At 31.8% G+C, this 19,059-nt stretch overlaps 1 protein-coding gene across 1 annotated transcript in view; it reads right to left on the bottom strand.

Moving 5' to 3' along the window:
* Positions 1 to 19,059, bottom strand: part of LOC142325715 (nephrin-like) — an 885,014-nt gene that overhangs the window by 172,967 nt on the left and 692,988 nt on the right. Inside the window, exon 7 of the mRNA XM_075367746.1 lies at positions 2,005 to 2,155. Within this exon, the coding sequence (XP_075223861.1) occupies positions 2,005 to 2,155 (151 nt within the window). The remainder of the gene's footprint in view (positions 1 to 2,004; positions 2,156 to 19,059) is intronic.

The following is a 19,059-nucleotide window of genomic DNA, read 5'->3' as shown; positions in this document are numbered from 1 at the left end:
TAAATTTCTGTAATAGAATATAAAAAATTTACATTTTAGTATGTTATGATACCCATAATGGTTACTTAAAAATCATATATATATATAGTCTTGCTGGAATATGTACGATATAAAGTTTATCTACAAACACTTTAAATCTGCGAACAACAGCCAAAACTGTCTTTTTAATCCATTTTTTTAAGTAACATTTGACATGTTATTGAAAATTTTCCTCTTGAGGTTTTACATGGAAATATCACATGACATATATATATATATATGTACATATAGAAATATTTTTTTATAGTTCTGTACTTCCCCTCCGGGCCGGATCCTACAGTTAAGCATTACACAACCCAGGGGAGTGTCCTTTACTCTAACGGGCCTCCACGTCTCGGCCCGCTGGTCGGAACTCACTTTGCGCTTGCCTCAAACCCCCAGAGTAGGATCCACCAGGACCGGGTATGCCGTCCCTGGGTCCCCAATCCGAAAGCTGAGACTCGGCCTTTAAGCCAATGCCTCTAACAGGGACATCTCGAGTGGGGCAACCTCGCCGGGACTAGGTCTTTCTCGCTCGCGGGTGCGAGAGTCCCCGTGCCTCATCGCTACCGACCACTGGTGCAAGCACGTGTGAACGGCAGTTCGGCAGAGGACTGTTCCTCATCCCCTAGCCCCCCGATTATTCTCCTGAAGAACCCTCGCCACAAATCCTGCAATGGTATCAAACCTCTTGGGGCTCCGCAACATGGTGGCGATGATGTTCTCCACGCTGAGCGGTCCGGTAATCGCATAGCAGGCGGTATTTATGCCACTGCGGGTACCAGAATACCTCGTGTTCTCGCGTATCCGGGTCGCCGCAGTAAGGACAGTAGGGATCATCCGCCCTCCTCCTTCCTCACAGGTAGGCGCGGCATACCCCATGGCCGGTCAGGAATTGCGTGAGCCAGTAGTTCAGCTCACCAAACTTCCGACTGGCCCACGACTTTATACCCGCGTTAAGGCGGTGCGACCACCTGCTCTTGGTGAACGCATCCTACCTAGCTTGTCAATCTCGGAACAGGGCTGCATGCACGTCCCCCTTGGGAACTCCACCGTGGCCCAATACTTAAATCTCTGCCAGCTGCAGAGGTTTAAAACCTCTTGCAGCTGTCTAAAAATAGTCCATCTATATTATTTCTACTGCATTTCATTACTTTCATTTTGTTCTTGTTTATTTTCATGCGGTAGATTTTGCGTAGGACTTCATCCATACCATTCATTATTTCTCCTAAATCTTTTTTACTCAAAGCTAGAATTACTATATCATTAGTAAGTCGTAGCATCTTTATCTTTTCACTTTTCTCTGTTACTCTGGATCTAAATGGTCTTTAAGATCATTAACTGCTAGTTCTACGTAAAGATTAAAACGTAACCGGGATAGGAATAGGATAAACTCCCTTTTATGTTACGGCTTCTTTCTTAACGCATATATAAGTAATCCTAAAACATTTTTTTCAAAAAATCAAGCCCCACCTCTTAAAATTAAAATTCCTTGAGTTCCATTCATTTGCTTTATCTTTCATCTTTTCAAACTTTTTTGAAAATTTATACTTCATATATAAAGTTATCAAGAATGTCTATAACTGTTTTAAAGTACAGGTATACCGGACCTACGTAAAATGCAGAAAACATTTGGCAATAAAAAGCCAGTACAAGATATTGTACGACGTGACCGGAGATTCCGGGAAAATCATGCAATACTTTGCAGTTTAAAACAAAAAAACACAAAAAAAGAATCAAATTTATCTTATTAACGTTACTTCATTCATAAAAATTAAGTTCACCGGTTTTAAAATAACACAACATAAAGTATTACTACTGGTCAAAAACTCAACTTTGCTGTATTTTGTACTGTGTTTAGAAGGTCATTTAATCTATGTATGGTATTTAATCTATGGTCATTTTAATCTATATTTCAAAGGTCATGAATCCAAAAATAAATATTCAGTTTAAAATTTAAAGAATAATAATATCCAAGTCACTTACAAACAACCGATATCGTCCACCCTTCCTCATGGTATTGACCTTCCACATTTGGATTTTCAGCTCGACATGTGATTATTTTCCCATCATCTTCTGTTGTTGGAGTAAACACTAGTGTACTTACAGTACTATTTTTATTGTCTCTAACTTCATCCTGAAAAAAAGAGAAAAAATAAGATTGGTTAATAAAGTTTAAAAATTATGTATTTTTAAAATTATTTTTAATAATTTCCTAACTTTAATCATTATATTAGTTTTATCGGTAGTTTACTCATTAGAAAATCAACTTTATTTTGCCATAGAAAAAATTTACCCAAATTATTAAAGCAGAAAATTTAGTAAACAAATTAACAATTAATATAATCCACTTTACCAGAATGCTGATATGTTTTTTAGATATTTCGGCTTACTTGGAAGCCATCATCAGAAGTTTAAATTAATGCATTACAGTCAAAGTTTAAAAAAATCATACTTAAAATTTAAAAACATGACCAGACAGTTATGACTTACCGTTCCTACTAGTATACTCGTAAAGAAAATTTACCCAATAATAAATTTCCCAATTAAATTTTATCCAATTATCACTGTATAAGATTTTCCATCGTAACGATAACTAATGGTTATTATATCAACTTCATCTTCAAATATTAGATATGCCAATGTTTCAGAATTGATCCATTTAAGATTCACGTCGAGCAGAAGTGACTGCCCACGGGTCCATCTTGATGGCGTTTTAATTCCGTAAACTGAGATTGTGAGATACCTAGGCTACACGTTGACCGTTGACTAACGTGAAAAGTTCATATAAGAGTGAGGAGAAGGCAACTTCAGATAAAACTCAAGGAAATTTTCTAGTTGTTGGGCAGAGTTCTCAGTCATCTTTATCTAATAAACTGCTGGTATACTCAACAATTATAAAACCGATCTGGACCTATGGGATCCAACTTTGGGGTACTGCGAGTAATTCTAATGTCAAAATCTTTCAGCGGTTTGAAAATAAAGTAACAAGGTATATAACAAAGGCATCTTGGTTTACCAAAAAAAAAAAAAAAAAAAAATACAGGAATATTTCGGTTTACATCCAAGAGTAACTAAAATGTTTCACTTCAAAATACGAACTGCAACTTAACCATATGAATCACTTAGCTTTGAACCTCGAAGACGACGAGAATGACGTTAGGAGATTAAAACGAATAAAAGCGTTCTGAATGTTAGTGACTATATTGTCTTAAGTGTAATTTCAGCTGTGAGTGTTGTGCATTATTTCTTCAATTTCTATTTTCAAATATATTGCATATTCTTTTCATTTCTTCTTTCTTCTCGTTGTTTCATCGTGTTTCTTACTATTTATGACTACTTTTACTTGGTATTCTCTTATTCTATTATAAGCTGTTATTTGTTGTTCATAATTATTTAGTATATGTGTTGCTTGCGTTTTTTGCAATACTAGTACGTAATTTTTGAGGGGTTTTACTGGGAACTCCATATCATGTGATTGCAAATGTGATCCAATTTACTTAAATTAATAGTAACTTGAAAAAACTTATTAACTATCTTAGCATTAATCACTTATTTTTATTATATTTTCTACAATTTATTACTATTTAATATCCAATATGCCAACAAATAGATTTGATGACGTATAAGAAAGTTCATATTTTACAAAGAAAAAAAAGACCCCTTTAAAAAAGGACAATTTAAAACTAATCAAGAATGATTTTTTATCAAGTTTTAAATGGTTTTCAAAAGCGCAAAAGAAGATTAAATGGAAATTAGATTGGTTTATTAATTCATGTACCACTAGGTTTTGTGTAACATGTAAAAACGTTGAGATGAATTGAAATCAGTGAATGCGGGCATTAAAAAAAGATTTATCGCTGACATCACAAGATATCATTACAGCAGAATAATTTCGCGTAAGGAAGTGTAAACAATTATATTTTAAAGATAATCTTCTCTGGTGAGTATTGAAACATCGATATCGGTCTTGCTTATTAAATTTATATAACTAAAATTCGTAAAATGAGTTTGCCGCGCGCATGAATGCACGCACTCTTATTGATTTTAAATAACAGATTTACACATAACGACTTTTACTACTTAAATTATTTCATATTGCCATCATAATATTCCTTTGAAAAGTTTTCATCTAATATTTCATAAACTTAAAGAAGTATAAGAATTACTGTGTTTATTTTTTGGTATTTTTTTTAAAGAATTAATCTGACTTTACCCGATAGGAATTTAGCCCAAGATGGTCTACCACCGACAAACCAAATCGGAGAAAGGAGATTTCTCGAACCTGTCTGTAGGTTGCTGTCTTCCAGCAGATCATACTAAGCATTCATGTAATGGCTCTAAAGTTCCATCATTCTCACCTTTAAACCCGTAAATGATTCTGATTTAAATTTATAGAATCAAAAAGGAGAAAGAAAATAGAGATCAAGGATAAGGAAAGAGGATGGTTGATGAAGAAAAATGTTCTGCCTTCGGAGGAATTACATTTGGAAATCACCCAAAGAAGTTAAAAAAAAAAATTCATGGTACTCATGAGAATGTCCTAGGTTTTCCTAACCACATTCTCTCGAAAGATTGATGAGTATAGTTGAACCTTTATACAACAAAGATTTTTTAAGTATATTATTTGGTTCTAAAATAGAAAGTAGCATTATCTATTTTAAAAAGTAGTTTCTAAACAATTTGTAGATTAAACAGGAAAAGATGACGACAAAATTTTAATACTTTCCTAGCATTGGTTATTTATTCTTATGTAGCGGAAAAACAATGATACATGAGAAATCCATGAAAATACCAAAAACTTTTTAAAAAATTAAAAAAAAATCTATAATTTTAAACTCTGGGAGTGGACAAAGAAGCTTATTCCTGAGATAGGACCGTGGCTGAAGAGGAAACATGACCACGTGGGGTACTACCTTTCACAATTCCTCTCCGGTCACGGAGGATTTGGGGTATACATACAGGTTTCGAAAGAGGGAGCTCTCAAATTGTGTGTACTGCAGTCAAGAGGAGACTCCCTGTCACACATTTTTTGAATGCGCATGTTAGGATGATCTAAAAGCAAGATATACTATACAAGAGATTACCCCGGAAACTACAAAAAAGTATATGCTGAAAGGTAAAGAGAATGGCTGACAATAGAGAGATTCGTGGCTGAGGTTATACTAGCAAAGAAGGTGGATTACAAGAAGTGGGAGGTGTTACTTTAAGAAAAAAAAAAACGACTGAGACCCGGCTGCTGGATCAGGGCCCGGGAAGGAATAGCCGGGCCGGTTGTCCCTGGCCTTAGTGGTTAAAGGCAGAGGCAAAATGAAAATAAGGAAAAGATGTGCAACCGGTGAGCCGACCTGCCATGCCGAACGTACTGCCGGTGTCGGTAGAGGCTCATTAGAGTCGCAAGAACACTCCCCTGGGCTGAGTAATACTTGATTTATATCCGGCCCAAGAGAGCAGGAGAACAAACAAAAAAAAATAACTCCTAAAACATATAAAGTTTTTAATTAATTTAACAGTTTCCAACCCCGAAATTTTTCCAAGCATCTTATTAATAATATGTCAGGTATTTTTAATGTTTCCTTTATCTAAAGATAATTTATCAAAGTAAAATTTATTCTTCTGTTGTTTAAGTTTTTTATTTAATCGATTCCGGAAATTGATATAGCGATTTTCCAACTGAAGATTGCTTCCATTTTTTAAAAAGTATACCACTTTCTTTAATTTGACCTATTAACTCTGATATAATCCACTCTTTTTCAATTTATAGATATTAACATTGTAAAAATGTGTAGAAAAATTTAATTAACTCATTGAAATTTGTATTTAGTAACTAACTACCTTTTAACTTCACTTACTTTTCCTGTTTAATCCATCCTTAACATGGTGCGTAAAATTTGTTACGTGATCCATTGTGCTGGGTGCTTGCGGAATCCCACCTGAGCATCGTCAATGAGTTTTAGTGCTTTAATCAACTGATTTAGACGGTTTGCAATCATTCTTTCAGCCACTTTACAGAAATCACTCGTCAACGATTTTTCGATAACTCCGCCTTATTGGCTTCTTTGCCTTTTTTCAGTATAGGAAAGATTTCAGCCTTTCTCCATTGTTGTGGCACATGCCTTTCCCGAGTCAAATTTATGGCGGCTAGACCTGTTTTCTTAGTGGTAATGCCATTGTGAATTAAAACCTCAGGGAAAATACCATCAATTCCTATCGATTTCTTTTTTATTGTCTGAAAGAGAGCACTATCCAACTCAACAATATTAAAGGGAACACCAGACAGCTCCTGAGTTCTCTTATCCAAGCACGAGGTCAATGGACATTGGTCAATGTCCTGGCGATAGCTTTATCTCCATGGACACGACTCACTTTCGCATAGTGCCTGCATAAAGTATTGGCTATATATCTATTGGGTTGGCAAAAAGTTGCTTGTCACACTGCTAGGAGTGCTGCGGCATTGGAGGGTTGTCGTTGTTAAGCCGAGAGATATATCTGTGAGCTTGGGTATTATTCATCAAATTCCTGAAACCAGAGCGGGTGGCTTTTTTGATTTCAACATGAAGCTCTGCTTGGTGTTTCCTAAGTGACCTGAGATCCTCGGGTGCTTTGGTTATTTCAGCTGTACGGCGGCTGTTTTCTCGTTTTTTCTTCAAGTTGGAGAATAGTTCCTGAAAAGTTTGAATTTTTTCACCTGTTCACAAGGATCGCACGGTGTACACAGTCAAGTAAGGCTTTATTAATTGTGTCAATAGTCTTTTCAGAGGAGTCAGATATGAGTACCTCAGAAATAACTGCATCCATACACGTTCGGTAATTATCCCAATCAGCCTTCTTGAAATTCCAGCGCGGAGCCGGGTAGTTATTTTAAGGTGCCTCGTCTCTACGTTAAGTAACGGTAATGGCTTTATGGCCGTATCCGCAGGCATCATCTAGATGTTTAACTTTATTTTACCAGAAATATGAGGGTGGGTGACAACCAGATCTGGCCTCGAAGTTTGACCCGAAAATGGCAAGAAATTTGAGGGCGTTTCCAAAACCACTAAATTGTTACTATCAATCATTCCCTCCAGAGTCCTACCAGGCACGATGACTCTTGGATAGCTCCATCTTGGTGAAGGACTGTTGAAATCTCCGACGAGAATACTGGTAGCCTCGTCTGATGCTTCAATCGCTTCAAAAGAGGGAATGTTACCAGGAGGGTTGTACAGGCCAATCACACTAAAGTGTTATCCATTTTTCCACACCTCGACCTTAACGGCCTCAAGCTTGCATTTCATGTACCACTCGGAGCTTCGTTGTTACATTTTTTTTTTAACTCCAATAGATGTACCAGAGGTGACTTGTTGGATCTTTTAAAAATTGAAATGGCCTAATCGTTTGTCTGATAAAACTCAGCAGTTTCTGTGGCAGTTCCTGCTTCGATGATTAAGAATAAATTTCTTAACGTCTATGTTTAAATTCTAAAAACCTTAGTGCTGTTGCAGCCTACTGCATTCCAATAAAGGATACGAAGGCTAGTATCAGAGCTCTTAAAGAAGCTTGTTTGTAGAATTTACGATAATTTCACTTGCGTTATAAAAAGAATAGAAACCACAATCTCTTTCACTATCATCGGAAACATTATTATTATTGTTATTAGTATTACTAGTATTATTAGCAAATATGGATGGACCGATTAAATAATGATTTGACAATTTGGTTGAATAAAAATTTAAGAAAAAGAATTACTTCTAATATACATATTATACATATTAGTAACTGACATTTGTAGATCTCCTCTCACAACCACTTCCCTAGTAAATACATTTATATCCTGCCCTAATCCAAAGGAAGATAGTATACTATCATAACTATTTATTATAGAAATAATAATAATATAATATAATAATTATAGAAAGAGTAGTTATAAAAATCATACTGATGTCACCGATGAGTATCAATCCTTCTGAATCACAACTCCTCAAAGGGTTTTCATTTATATTAGAAAATTAGTTTTAGTGAAATCTGGTGGCCGATATACTGAAAGAATAAAAAGCTTTTTGAAAAACTCAAAGACCTCAAAATACCCTTAAAAAACTTTAATTATCACTTTCAAGAACAAAATTACAACAATCTTTAATAAATATAATTTTTCCATCACCGGTGCGATCATTCCTCAGTTTACTTACTTTGTTGTATCCATCTATATTAAAATATCAACTAAGTTATCATTTACGTCCACTTCACAAAGTATAATTTTGCCCAAGGAAGGAAGATTCGCTTATTACCACTAAAAACTGTTCCCAATATTTACGTATGGAATATATATTATAAGAAATATTATAAAAAGTCTTATCAGAATTCGTCAAAAAGCCAAACGGCCTGCCATACCAGACACATCAGGATAAAAAAGTCAGTATATCAGTACTATTAATCAGATCCATTTAAATACAAAAAAAAAAAATAATAATAATAATTTAATTTATAAGATATAACAAGTACTGAAGAGGAGAAAAGAAATTATTTATCGCGAAAAATAATAATAATAATATTATTCAGACTTCACCTCGAAGTCTGATGGGTTGTATAAAAGAGTATAAAAAACAAATAAATATTAACTTATTAAAATAAATTGTTCAGTAAAAGTTAAAACCAATAATGAAGTTAGTTATATATTAGTATTTAATAAACATATTTCACTAATAAGCATTATAAGTTGACAGGATTTACTGCACTTTCTTTTACTTTTTCCTGTTTAGCCTCCGGGAGTTACCGTTCAGGTATTAATTCAGAGGATGTATGAGGATGAGATGTATGAGTGTAAACGAAGTGTGTAGTCTTGTACAGTCTCAGTTTGACCATTCCTGAGATGTTTGGTGAATTGAAAAATTGAAACCCAACCACCAAAGAACACCGGCACCACGATATATTATTTAAATCCGTGTAAAGGGTTTACTACCCTCTGTACAAAAAAAACAAAAAAAATCTATATCACATAATCCGATTAATCATAAACAGCATGACACATTTGTATATCAATCGCCCACGAATTGTACATTTTGAAGCGTACGATTAACTCATTTTGTTATAAACCTCACTTAAATAAATGAGTCATTGAGAACTGCTTAACAAACACCTCTTTAATAAAGAATTACGTGTTTAACAAAAAAAAATTACGAATAGAAAATGAAATTAGATATTGAAGTTAATATTATAATATTCTGTTAGATTTTCATTTAAATATATAACGCTATCACCAGTCCCACCGATCTCACTATTTTTATCAATTTTCTATGAGTAGAACATACTATTCAAAGTATGTTCTACGGGGAGAATGAGAATGTAATAAGTGATTAAAACAGTGTGTTTATTTTAGAATATATTACCAATAAAAATTTACAAGTTGCCTTAACTAAAAACGAATAATAAGAAATGAAAATGGCATAAGTTGGCATTCAACTTAAAATAGATAAATGTAAAAAAGTTTTTGGGCTCCCCTCCAAGAGACCCACGTCTCTTGGAGGGGAGCCCATGGCTTTTACCAATTTTTTAATTTTATAACATTCTTTAATAGTAGTTTTTATCTCCAAATGAGTAGTTATCAGCATGTAAGTAATTTTCAATATTTATATTAAAGTTAAAAAGAGGATAATTTTTATATTGGTACATTATTTTCAAATTAATTTTTATTCAAATTATAGAATATTTTCTTTTCAGTACTTTTAAACTATATTTTATGATAATTTAGACGGAACATGTAGCTGCACTAATTTTTATTACGTTCTACTGAGTTCATTAAACAAATCATTATAAAACTGTTTTTCGTTATGTAAAAAAGTCAAAATAAGTAAGGTTTTAAGCTATATAACAATTTTCTATTATTATTAAGTATTATTACGATTAAGTATTATTTAAAGTTAAAATTTTAAGCTCTGTGTAATTGAAGGATTATTTAATAAAATTATTTCCGAATTTGATATATAAATTTTATTTTTTTAAGAATTATTAAGTTATTTATTTTTTATTACAAAATAAAATATGATCTGTTATTATAATACAGTTTTTAAATTCATATTATTATTTTTTTATATTTGCTAGTTAAAGTAAAATTTTCAGTACTAATGAACTCTGTTTATTAAATAAATGGATCAGAATAGATCATAAATCAGACTTGAAAAAAGAAAAACAACAATGAATCTAACTTAATTTAAGACATACTTAAAAATGTAATAGCTAAAAAAAAATAGTTAATGATAAGATTTTCAAATAGCTTTTATTTTTTTTATTTTACTGAAGGAACTTTTTATTGAATATTAAAAAAATGAACTTAAATTTTATTAATGCTCTTTTTTTAAATTAATAATTTGTTTAATAATAAAAATAAAATGAAATTTCATAAAATAATTAAACTTAATGGAACTGTTGTCCGTATAACAAAATTAATGTTGTTGCATTTTTAATAGCCTATATCTTTTTTGTATTTATAAAATAATAATACTATTATAATTTTTCTACGGCATATTTGATCTAAACAGAATAAATAAAATAACACACCCTTTATTGGAAATTATAGTTAATACATAAAACTAATACAAATACTTCTATAGGTTTCAAAATTACAATAAATCATATTCATTAATCCTGTACTAATATTTACACTACTGAATACATAATTTATTAGTTAAAAAGTGACAAAACAATTTTGTCTATCTTGGAGACTAACCAATAATAAAAATGAATATTCCTAATATTGTTTTAACAAAAAAAAAAAATAAAAATTAGCTTCATACACGTTGAAACTAATTATTTTGAGCCGAAATCCAAGAATTAGAGCAACGAATGAAAATATTTGAGTTCATCCACACGAAAAAAACTAAACTTATGTGTCAGCTAGTAAAATGATGCTAAGGGTGTTCTGGGATTAAAGCCCCAATTTATTGGAATTATTTGAAAGAAAAATGTATAATCATAAGTGAGTACTATTATGACATGGTAGGAAATAAAGTGAAATCGGCAGTAAAGTGGAAACCTTCTGGTTCTTTGCGAAAGAGGCTCAATTCTTCAGCATGATAACGCCCGCTCCCATTCGTCTGCTCAGAAGACACAGAATTCTATTCAAATGTTGGGTAGGGAGAATGTGACCTATCTTGCTTAGAATCTTGATCTCCCACCTTGTTTGGTATCCCAAAGAGTTTTCTCGTGACTACAAGTTGGGCAGTAATGATTAAGTCAAGAATGAGTTATAAGAACGGTACAGACACCGAGTGAACAATGTTATACAACTGGAATAAAAAAGTTTACAGAAAGATGGGACAAGTGCCTAAACGTAGCCGGAGGTTATGTTGAAAAGTAATGATAGTTTCAAAGTCATTGAATAAATAATAATCTTTTTACAGCCATTTGTCTCTTTAATTATTGAACGACTTCATTTTTATTCGATAAAGTGCCTTATCCTTGAATAAAAAAGAATTCCTTTGTTTTTCGTATCTTCTCTTACAAAGGTAAAATGTTTTGCATATCATGCATTTTTATTATTATTTAGATATGAAATTAGGTAATGATTTTCTATTTTATAGAGACCTGTGAACCTGTAATTTCTTATTATTCTTTATCTGATTATAAATAAAGTATTATTCTTTATTTCTTTAGTCTTGAACGTTTCATCAAACGAATAATATGGCATCTTCACTAAGATCCTAAAAATTTTAAACAGACATATCTCTACTTATCTGAAGTTTTAAATAATGTATCAAACAATAATTTTTATGATGCCCGGACTCTAAAAAATTAAAACCACGTGTTTGTTAATTTAAATAAATTTCAGTCTAACCTATAAATAATTTTTTCACTTCATTATTTGCGCAACAGTCAATTCTGTACGATTCATTAGGCAAGCAGTTAAAATATAAGACAATAATTTTTCAATTAAAATCGATTTTTAATTATACACTACTTTTCATGCTTAGTTATCGACAAACATACAAATCTGTACAGAAATGAACAGATGTAATATCTATTACTATTATTAAAATAAGAAAAAAATTAGATACTTACGTATTAGCCGACCATAACCATAAACAATCCCGTAACTTTGAAGTATTTTCAAAATTACGGGATCATTAATATATTTTACATATTTAAAATATAAGTGTTATTGCTTATAATTATAGATATAATTTAAGCAAACTTAACCTACGCTCGCAAACCTTGACTAATTGGCAGTAATGGTTTGATTAATTAAGTAGTAAATAAATACTTAAAACATTACTGTGGTAATTAGTTAAGATTAGCGTGCAAAGCGAGCGTAGGTTAAGTTTGGTTAAGTTATATTTATAAAATAAATAAATATAAATGATTATAAAAATGGTAATATAACGGTTATATCAAGTGATATTAATAATAACCAAAACATTTGCAATTTATTGGTCGACGGGCTAATATGTAAGTACGAAAAATTATATAAAAATTTAAAAAGTTGGCCAGTAACTTAATATATGTTACCGTAAAATGATAGATTTTAAACTTATTAATTAAAAATGTCTAATTTAGACTCTAAATTAAAATAAGTATTTTAAAACAATAACATCGATAACAAGAAATGGTAATGATAACTAGAATTGATACAGCAACCCCTTTTAGAAATCATCCAAAATGAAATAAGAGCTAAAAGCATATATACTGGAGGGGGTGTTGGGAAACAAACAAATACATAAATACAACAGAGGATATATGACAGAGGCTTTAGGGACTTCACTTGACGAACTAGCTACACATTTCATGGATGACAGGTTAGTGAGCTATGAAGGATTCCCATAATATGGTTGTTATATTTCTGCTACTATACAGTTCTATAAACCTAAACAAACACTGTATACATATGAGATTGTCGTCGTATCGTGCGTGAGTTTGTGTGTTTATATATGTACATCGATTAACTCAGACTATATTTCACGGTGGTAAACAACTAAAGCTTATAACTTACGTTTTACAAGATATATATAACATTTCATATACAAATTTTATTTGTTACGATACTAAATCGTATATTTAAATATTTATATCAGAATGTATAGATACAATTAAATAGATCGCATACAAACATAAAATTTGAACCCAAACTCCATTGACAAGTTGTACGATTGTATTTTATGGCAATGTAACATCAAATCGATGAGTCATCGATGATATTTATTTGAAATTTAAACTTTATAAAGACAACTAAACGTAATCGTTAAATGAAAAAAAAAAAAAAAAATACTTTGTTATATTTACTTTTGTGTACAATGTAATAGAGTCAGTTTTTACGGGATCAAAGATGTCAAAAATTTATCAAGCAGTCTACTGATCATAATTCAAAAACGTATTATATTTTATAAGACGAAGACGAAGAAGTTTATCATAGTATAATTTATTTAAGCTTAGGCGGTTTCAGGTGATGCAAATGAGACTAAAATGATTGACTTTCTGTACATTTTGAAAATGCTCTCTCATTTTAAGCGAATTAAAATATAAGCGAAACGAAATACATCACCTTCAGTTAAACAAAGTTAATTACAAACAATGGTCAGTATACACCGTAAATTAAACAAAAACTGTATTGAAAACCTAAACGATTTCGATACACATATAAAAATAAATCAACTATAAGATGTAACATTTGTTGACATCAATACAAAGTGAAAATGCATCACAAAATTTAGCACCAGTATCTGAGACTAGACGTAAAGCTGACTAAAAAGTCTGTCTCGTTACTTTTCTCACACACCTCGTACATATATATATATACACACTTTTATACTTATATATAATTATACTTTATATACTTATATATACTTTTTACTTAACAAAGTTTTTATTTTTTCAAACAACAATATTATCCCCTTCAAAGTAGTTCCCTTGGGCAGCTATACACCGGCGGAGTCGTTCCCACTCCTGGTTGCAGCGCTGGAAGGCTTCAGCTGGTATGGCTTTTAACTGGTTGGTCACAGAATGTTCTCCAGAGTTCCAAAATGAAGTCCTTTTAAGATATGTTTCAATTTCAGAAAAAGGAAAAAGTCACAAGGAATTAAATCAGGTAAATAGAGGGGTTGAGTCCAACCGTAGGAATGCGTTTTGAGGTCAAAAATTGCCTGATGGAAATGGCCGTGTGACACGGAGCATTGTCATGATGAAGCATCCACTTATCTGCAATGTCTGGTCTCACGGAAATCACTTTTTTCCTGAACCTTTCAAGGACACCTTTGTAAAATACTTGGTTGACAGTTTGTCCTGGATAAACAAATTCTTTATGCACGATACCCCTACTGTCAAAAAAGCAAATCAGCATGGTTTTGATCTTTTATTTGCTCATTCAACATTGTTTCGATCGAGGAGATGACGGAGTGTGCCAGTCTTCGCTTTACCGCTTTGTTTCAGGATCGTATTCAAATATCCAGGATTCATCACCTGTGATCACACGATATAACAATTCTTGGTCATTGTCAATCCTCTCAAGAAGATCAACGCACACGTTTCTTCGATAGTCCTTCTGTTCCGTTGTGAGATTTTTCGGCACCAATTTTGCAATTTCGGACAAACCTTTTGCATGTCCAAATCGTCTGTCAAAATTTTATGTGCGGTGAAAGTGTTTAAATTTAACTGTTCACTCATCATCCTTATTGTTAAAAGATGGTCTGATCTCACAAGAACCCTCACACGCTCAACGTATTCGTCAGATTTTGAAGGTAAAAGTCCCCTGAGCGAGGTTGATCTTCAACGTGTTCTCAGCCTTCCAAAAATGATTTGTGACAGCAATAACTTGTGTTCTTGATAAGCAATGTTCCCCATCGGCCTGTTTCAACTTTTCAAAGGTCACACAAAGGTCACACTCAGGTCAAAACTTGATTGCACAACTTTGCTCTAAATTCCTATGCTCAATTTTCGTAACACATAACAAAAACACAACTTCACTGATGGCGCTGTCAAAAATAATGTGTTGGCTGAACGGAGCTGAAACTCATATTGAGCATGTGGAAGGGATGAACAAACCGGTCTAGCATAGACCGGTAGACACAGCGTTGCCAGATCGCTCGCAGTGTTATCAATATCATTACTTTTCTCACACACCTCGTATATTTACAGAGACGTATTCATAAATATATACGACTGCTAATACTCATTGGCAGTCAACCAGTCAACTTTTTTAAGTAGGTTTTTTCTACAGCCCTTTGCTTATTGTTATCAACACTCTGGTTTCTCCCCTTTGCGGTTTCTTTCCAACTAATTCTGTTATAGTGATAGCATTTTTTGTAAGGAAATAGATTTTTAAAAAATAGAAAAAAATTAACTTTTTTAAAAAAAATATGCTAATTTCTTCAACTGTTTTAAGTCTATAATATTTTAAGGGTTAATAAATTTAAAATATACACTTTTAATTTAACGCCAACATGGGAAAGTAGAAAAATTTTTTAAAATTTATTTTTATATTATTTTTTTACTTTAAAGACCTTTCGTTGAGGTTTATTTTATTATTATAATTATTTTACTTATATTTTCAATGTTAAGAAAATTTAATGAATTTTAAGTTTGTCAGAAGGAAAAATAAATTATAAGCTCGGTACAAATGCTCTAAACGTTCTGGAATATTGCTTGCCAGATTTTATATACCTTTTACGTTACAGAACCTTTTTTTCAAAATATTTCTGAAAAGTTAAGTGAAAAGTTTTATTTTTTAAGCTTGAGGATATTTTTATACGTTGTTTTATACTTTTAATTTTTTTTAATATTATATGCTACTACGAAACAGTGACAAAATTTTTGCGTATATGTGCAATTAGCGTTTGGCAAATAATATAAATGAACGGAGATACTAAAAAAAAGAACATTGTATATGATAACTGATCCTTTTTTATAGATTTGTTTACGAAAAGCCTTACATTATTTGTCACAGAACACAAAAATGTATATATTTACAGCGTATCGGTTGCTATCAATTATTACGAGATATATGAATGGAAACAAACAGTCTGTGATACATATAGATGATAGAAATGATGTTCAAGAGAGGAAATTGTATTGAAAGTAATATAAAAGCCCTGTGTGGTTTACACAAAGAGACCCGAACGAAGGATGGAACAAATAAACACACACATTGCCGCGCGCACAAACATACATCGGGTTACAGACCTGGATCCTGGTTTTTAATATAGGGTATGAGTGTCCAATAAAATGTCAAAGTTTGTTGGTTCAGAAAGAAGTGACTTTTTGGTAGACAACAGTGAAAGCGTAGGACAGGACACAAGCCAAGTTACGTATACACCGAACCGTCCCCACGCCATTGCAATATTCATACCGAGTGGATACGCACGGGTACGTAAAACTTGTTTTATTTAAAAGGCAGTAAGGCAGGGACGTGTGTCCCATTCTCACCTCGTATTTTTTACTTTCAGGTTTTTTCATAATGCAGTTTAAAATAAAATACTGAATCCATTCGTATGTTTTTATAACCCACCGATGGACTGTTACTATTCCCACAAGAAACGCACGTAATAAACCCCTTGAAAATTTCATTACTCCGATCGGAAATTATCGGGAAAAACTGTGTTAAAGTAGGGAACAGTTCTATAAAAACATCGTATTGTTACAATGCCATAATGTTAAAGTTACAATAAAACTTGACTAGTTGATTATTAATAAAATATAATATGAAGCCATAAATTCACAAAGATGAATCACAAAAAAAATTTCCAAAACATTAGCATCAAAATATAAATGCTCATTTTGAGTGTAAAATATTAATCAATAGATTTGAGGAATTAGAAAGAGGAAAAACAAATTGGAAAAGAAATTTTAAATAAATAAGTAAGGATATAAAAGAAGCTATTACCCAAATAGAAACACTAGAACAACTTGCTGAAAAATAGGTTTGAAAATATCATGTGAAAAACTAAAATTATGGTTAGAGATCTACTATGTATTAATCATATAAACGTAAACGCAAACAATGTGGAACTAGTGGGAAAATTTAAATACCTAGGAGATACCATAACCCATAACATCAATGAGAAAACAAACTGGTAAGAAAGAACTGAGAAACTTAAAAAATCATTAATAACTACCCAAAACATGTACAATAAAAAATGCCTATCGACAAAACTAAAATCAAACATTACCAAATAGTAATTCTTCTAGATATACAATTCACCAGCATGACTCTCTTCGGACCATATAAAATTGGAGAAGTGGAAAAGATAGTCAAGGAAAAAGGATAAAGGAAGATAGTCAGAAAATGCATAAATAAGAAAAACATAGTAGAAGTAAAGTGGAGGATAATCCCAAATGAAGAAGTATATAAAATAATAACCCCACTAACAAGTTTCTTCTAGGAAAAAAGAATTTCATTCTTGGAGCACCTACTTGGAGCAGAAAACATCAGACTTGCAAACCAAATAATTAACTTATACTGGGAAAGAACAACAAAACCGAAATGGATAAAGGAAGTCCGAAAAGATATGGAAGAGTTAAGACTTTCCAAAGAAGATGTAATCACAAAATCTGGAAAATACGACAAACTAATTAAAACAAATTTGAACCGAACATTTGAACTATAAAATCAAAAAGAAATCCAACAGGGTGTATTCAGACGAGGACAGGCGCCAAAGATTAGAACGCTTCAGAAAGATGTGGGCAAAAAGAAAATAAGGAAGAATAAAACAACTCACACGCTTCGGAAATAATAAGAACCGATTACAAAATGGACTGGCCCAGAAACTGAACTAAAGTGATCCTATGAGGTCGTAAAAGCAAAAAAATAAAAATAAAAAAAAATACGGATATTTAAAAGAAAATACAAAACATAAAAAATAAAATAAAAATTATATAATATAGTTTTTGTAAGAACATTTAAAAAATCAACAAATTATGTTAAGTTTCATGAAACCAATAAAAAAAGTATCAGTTGGTTATCAGGGGTGAAAATTCACACAACATTTAAATAAAATCTACATAGTCGTTCTAATTCTTATATATAGTGTCATCCCACATACAAAAACAAAAAAAAACCTTTTTTCTTTTTTCTTTAATTACACCGTGGCAGTAAACTTGAAAATGCATAATTAATTACAGATTTGGGTGAAATTTGGTGCCGAGAATATGAGGCAATTTGTTGCTATAGGTTTAGGATCAATATTTCCAGGGAGTGCGGTACATAGTTTTTGGAAGTTAATTTTCTTAAAATTTTGCTAACATAATTCCAATTTTATATTAAGTTCAGTACATCCGTCAGTCAGTGATAACGTGAAAGCGTTTTTCACCCCCTTTCAACCAAAAAAAAAGAATATGCGTACTTTTTCACATTTAAAAATTAGTTTTTTTAAAAAAAAATTCTGTTTTTTTTTCTCTCACAGACGGTAATTTAATATAAGTAAACTGTTACTGATAGCACATATCATATAACCGTTTAAAAAACTTCCCCCAAATACTCCTCTTTCCAAAAAATTGTAAAAAAAAAACTACGTTTTTATTTATTGATATTTTTTAACTGCGTTGTTTAATGTCTTCTTAAGCATAGTAGTAATAAAAGTGGCACAATAAAAATAATTGTGAAAGTGTAATACTGGAAAGTAAGGGTAATAATGAAACTGAGGGGACCCGATCAAAGTCTAAAAACATCGATTTTTTAAAAAAAATTTTAATCTTTTCTCACGTATTTTTTTCAGTGACAAGAAAGTATAACAACTTAGTGGCTTTTTCTATTAAACAATTTCTCTATTTATTTGGTTTTTTTTACAAACTCTTTTCAATAATTTTCTGAACAATTCCTATCAAATTTGCTAGGAGGTATAAGGTTAAAAAAGGTCCGGACCTTAGCCTTGATTACAGTTTGTTGTAGCAAAGGATTTGATTACGGATTAGGTACTTCTGAACTAATAATAGGCATTTTCTGACTGAATTTCATTGTTTAACCAGACCATAAGACGAAAAAAAAATCATTTGTGCCATGAAATAATACCTTAATTCATAACACAAAAATATTTAAATAAATAATTTCATCGTAATTAATCGATAATTTAACATTTTAAATGAAGT

The sequence above is a fragment of the Lycorma delicatula genome, chromosome 5, assembly GCF_047948215.1.
Source record: "Lycorma delicatula isolate Av1 chromosome 5, ASM4794821v1, whole genome shotgun sequence".
Taxonomy (NCBI): domain Eukaryota; kingdom Metazoa; phylum Arthropoda; class Insecta; order Hemiptera; family Fulgoridae; genus Lycorma; species Lycorma delicatula.
The sequence above is the reverse complement of the archived record's forward strand: the minus strand, read 5'-3'. Positions and strand labels throughout refer to the sequence as shown.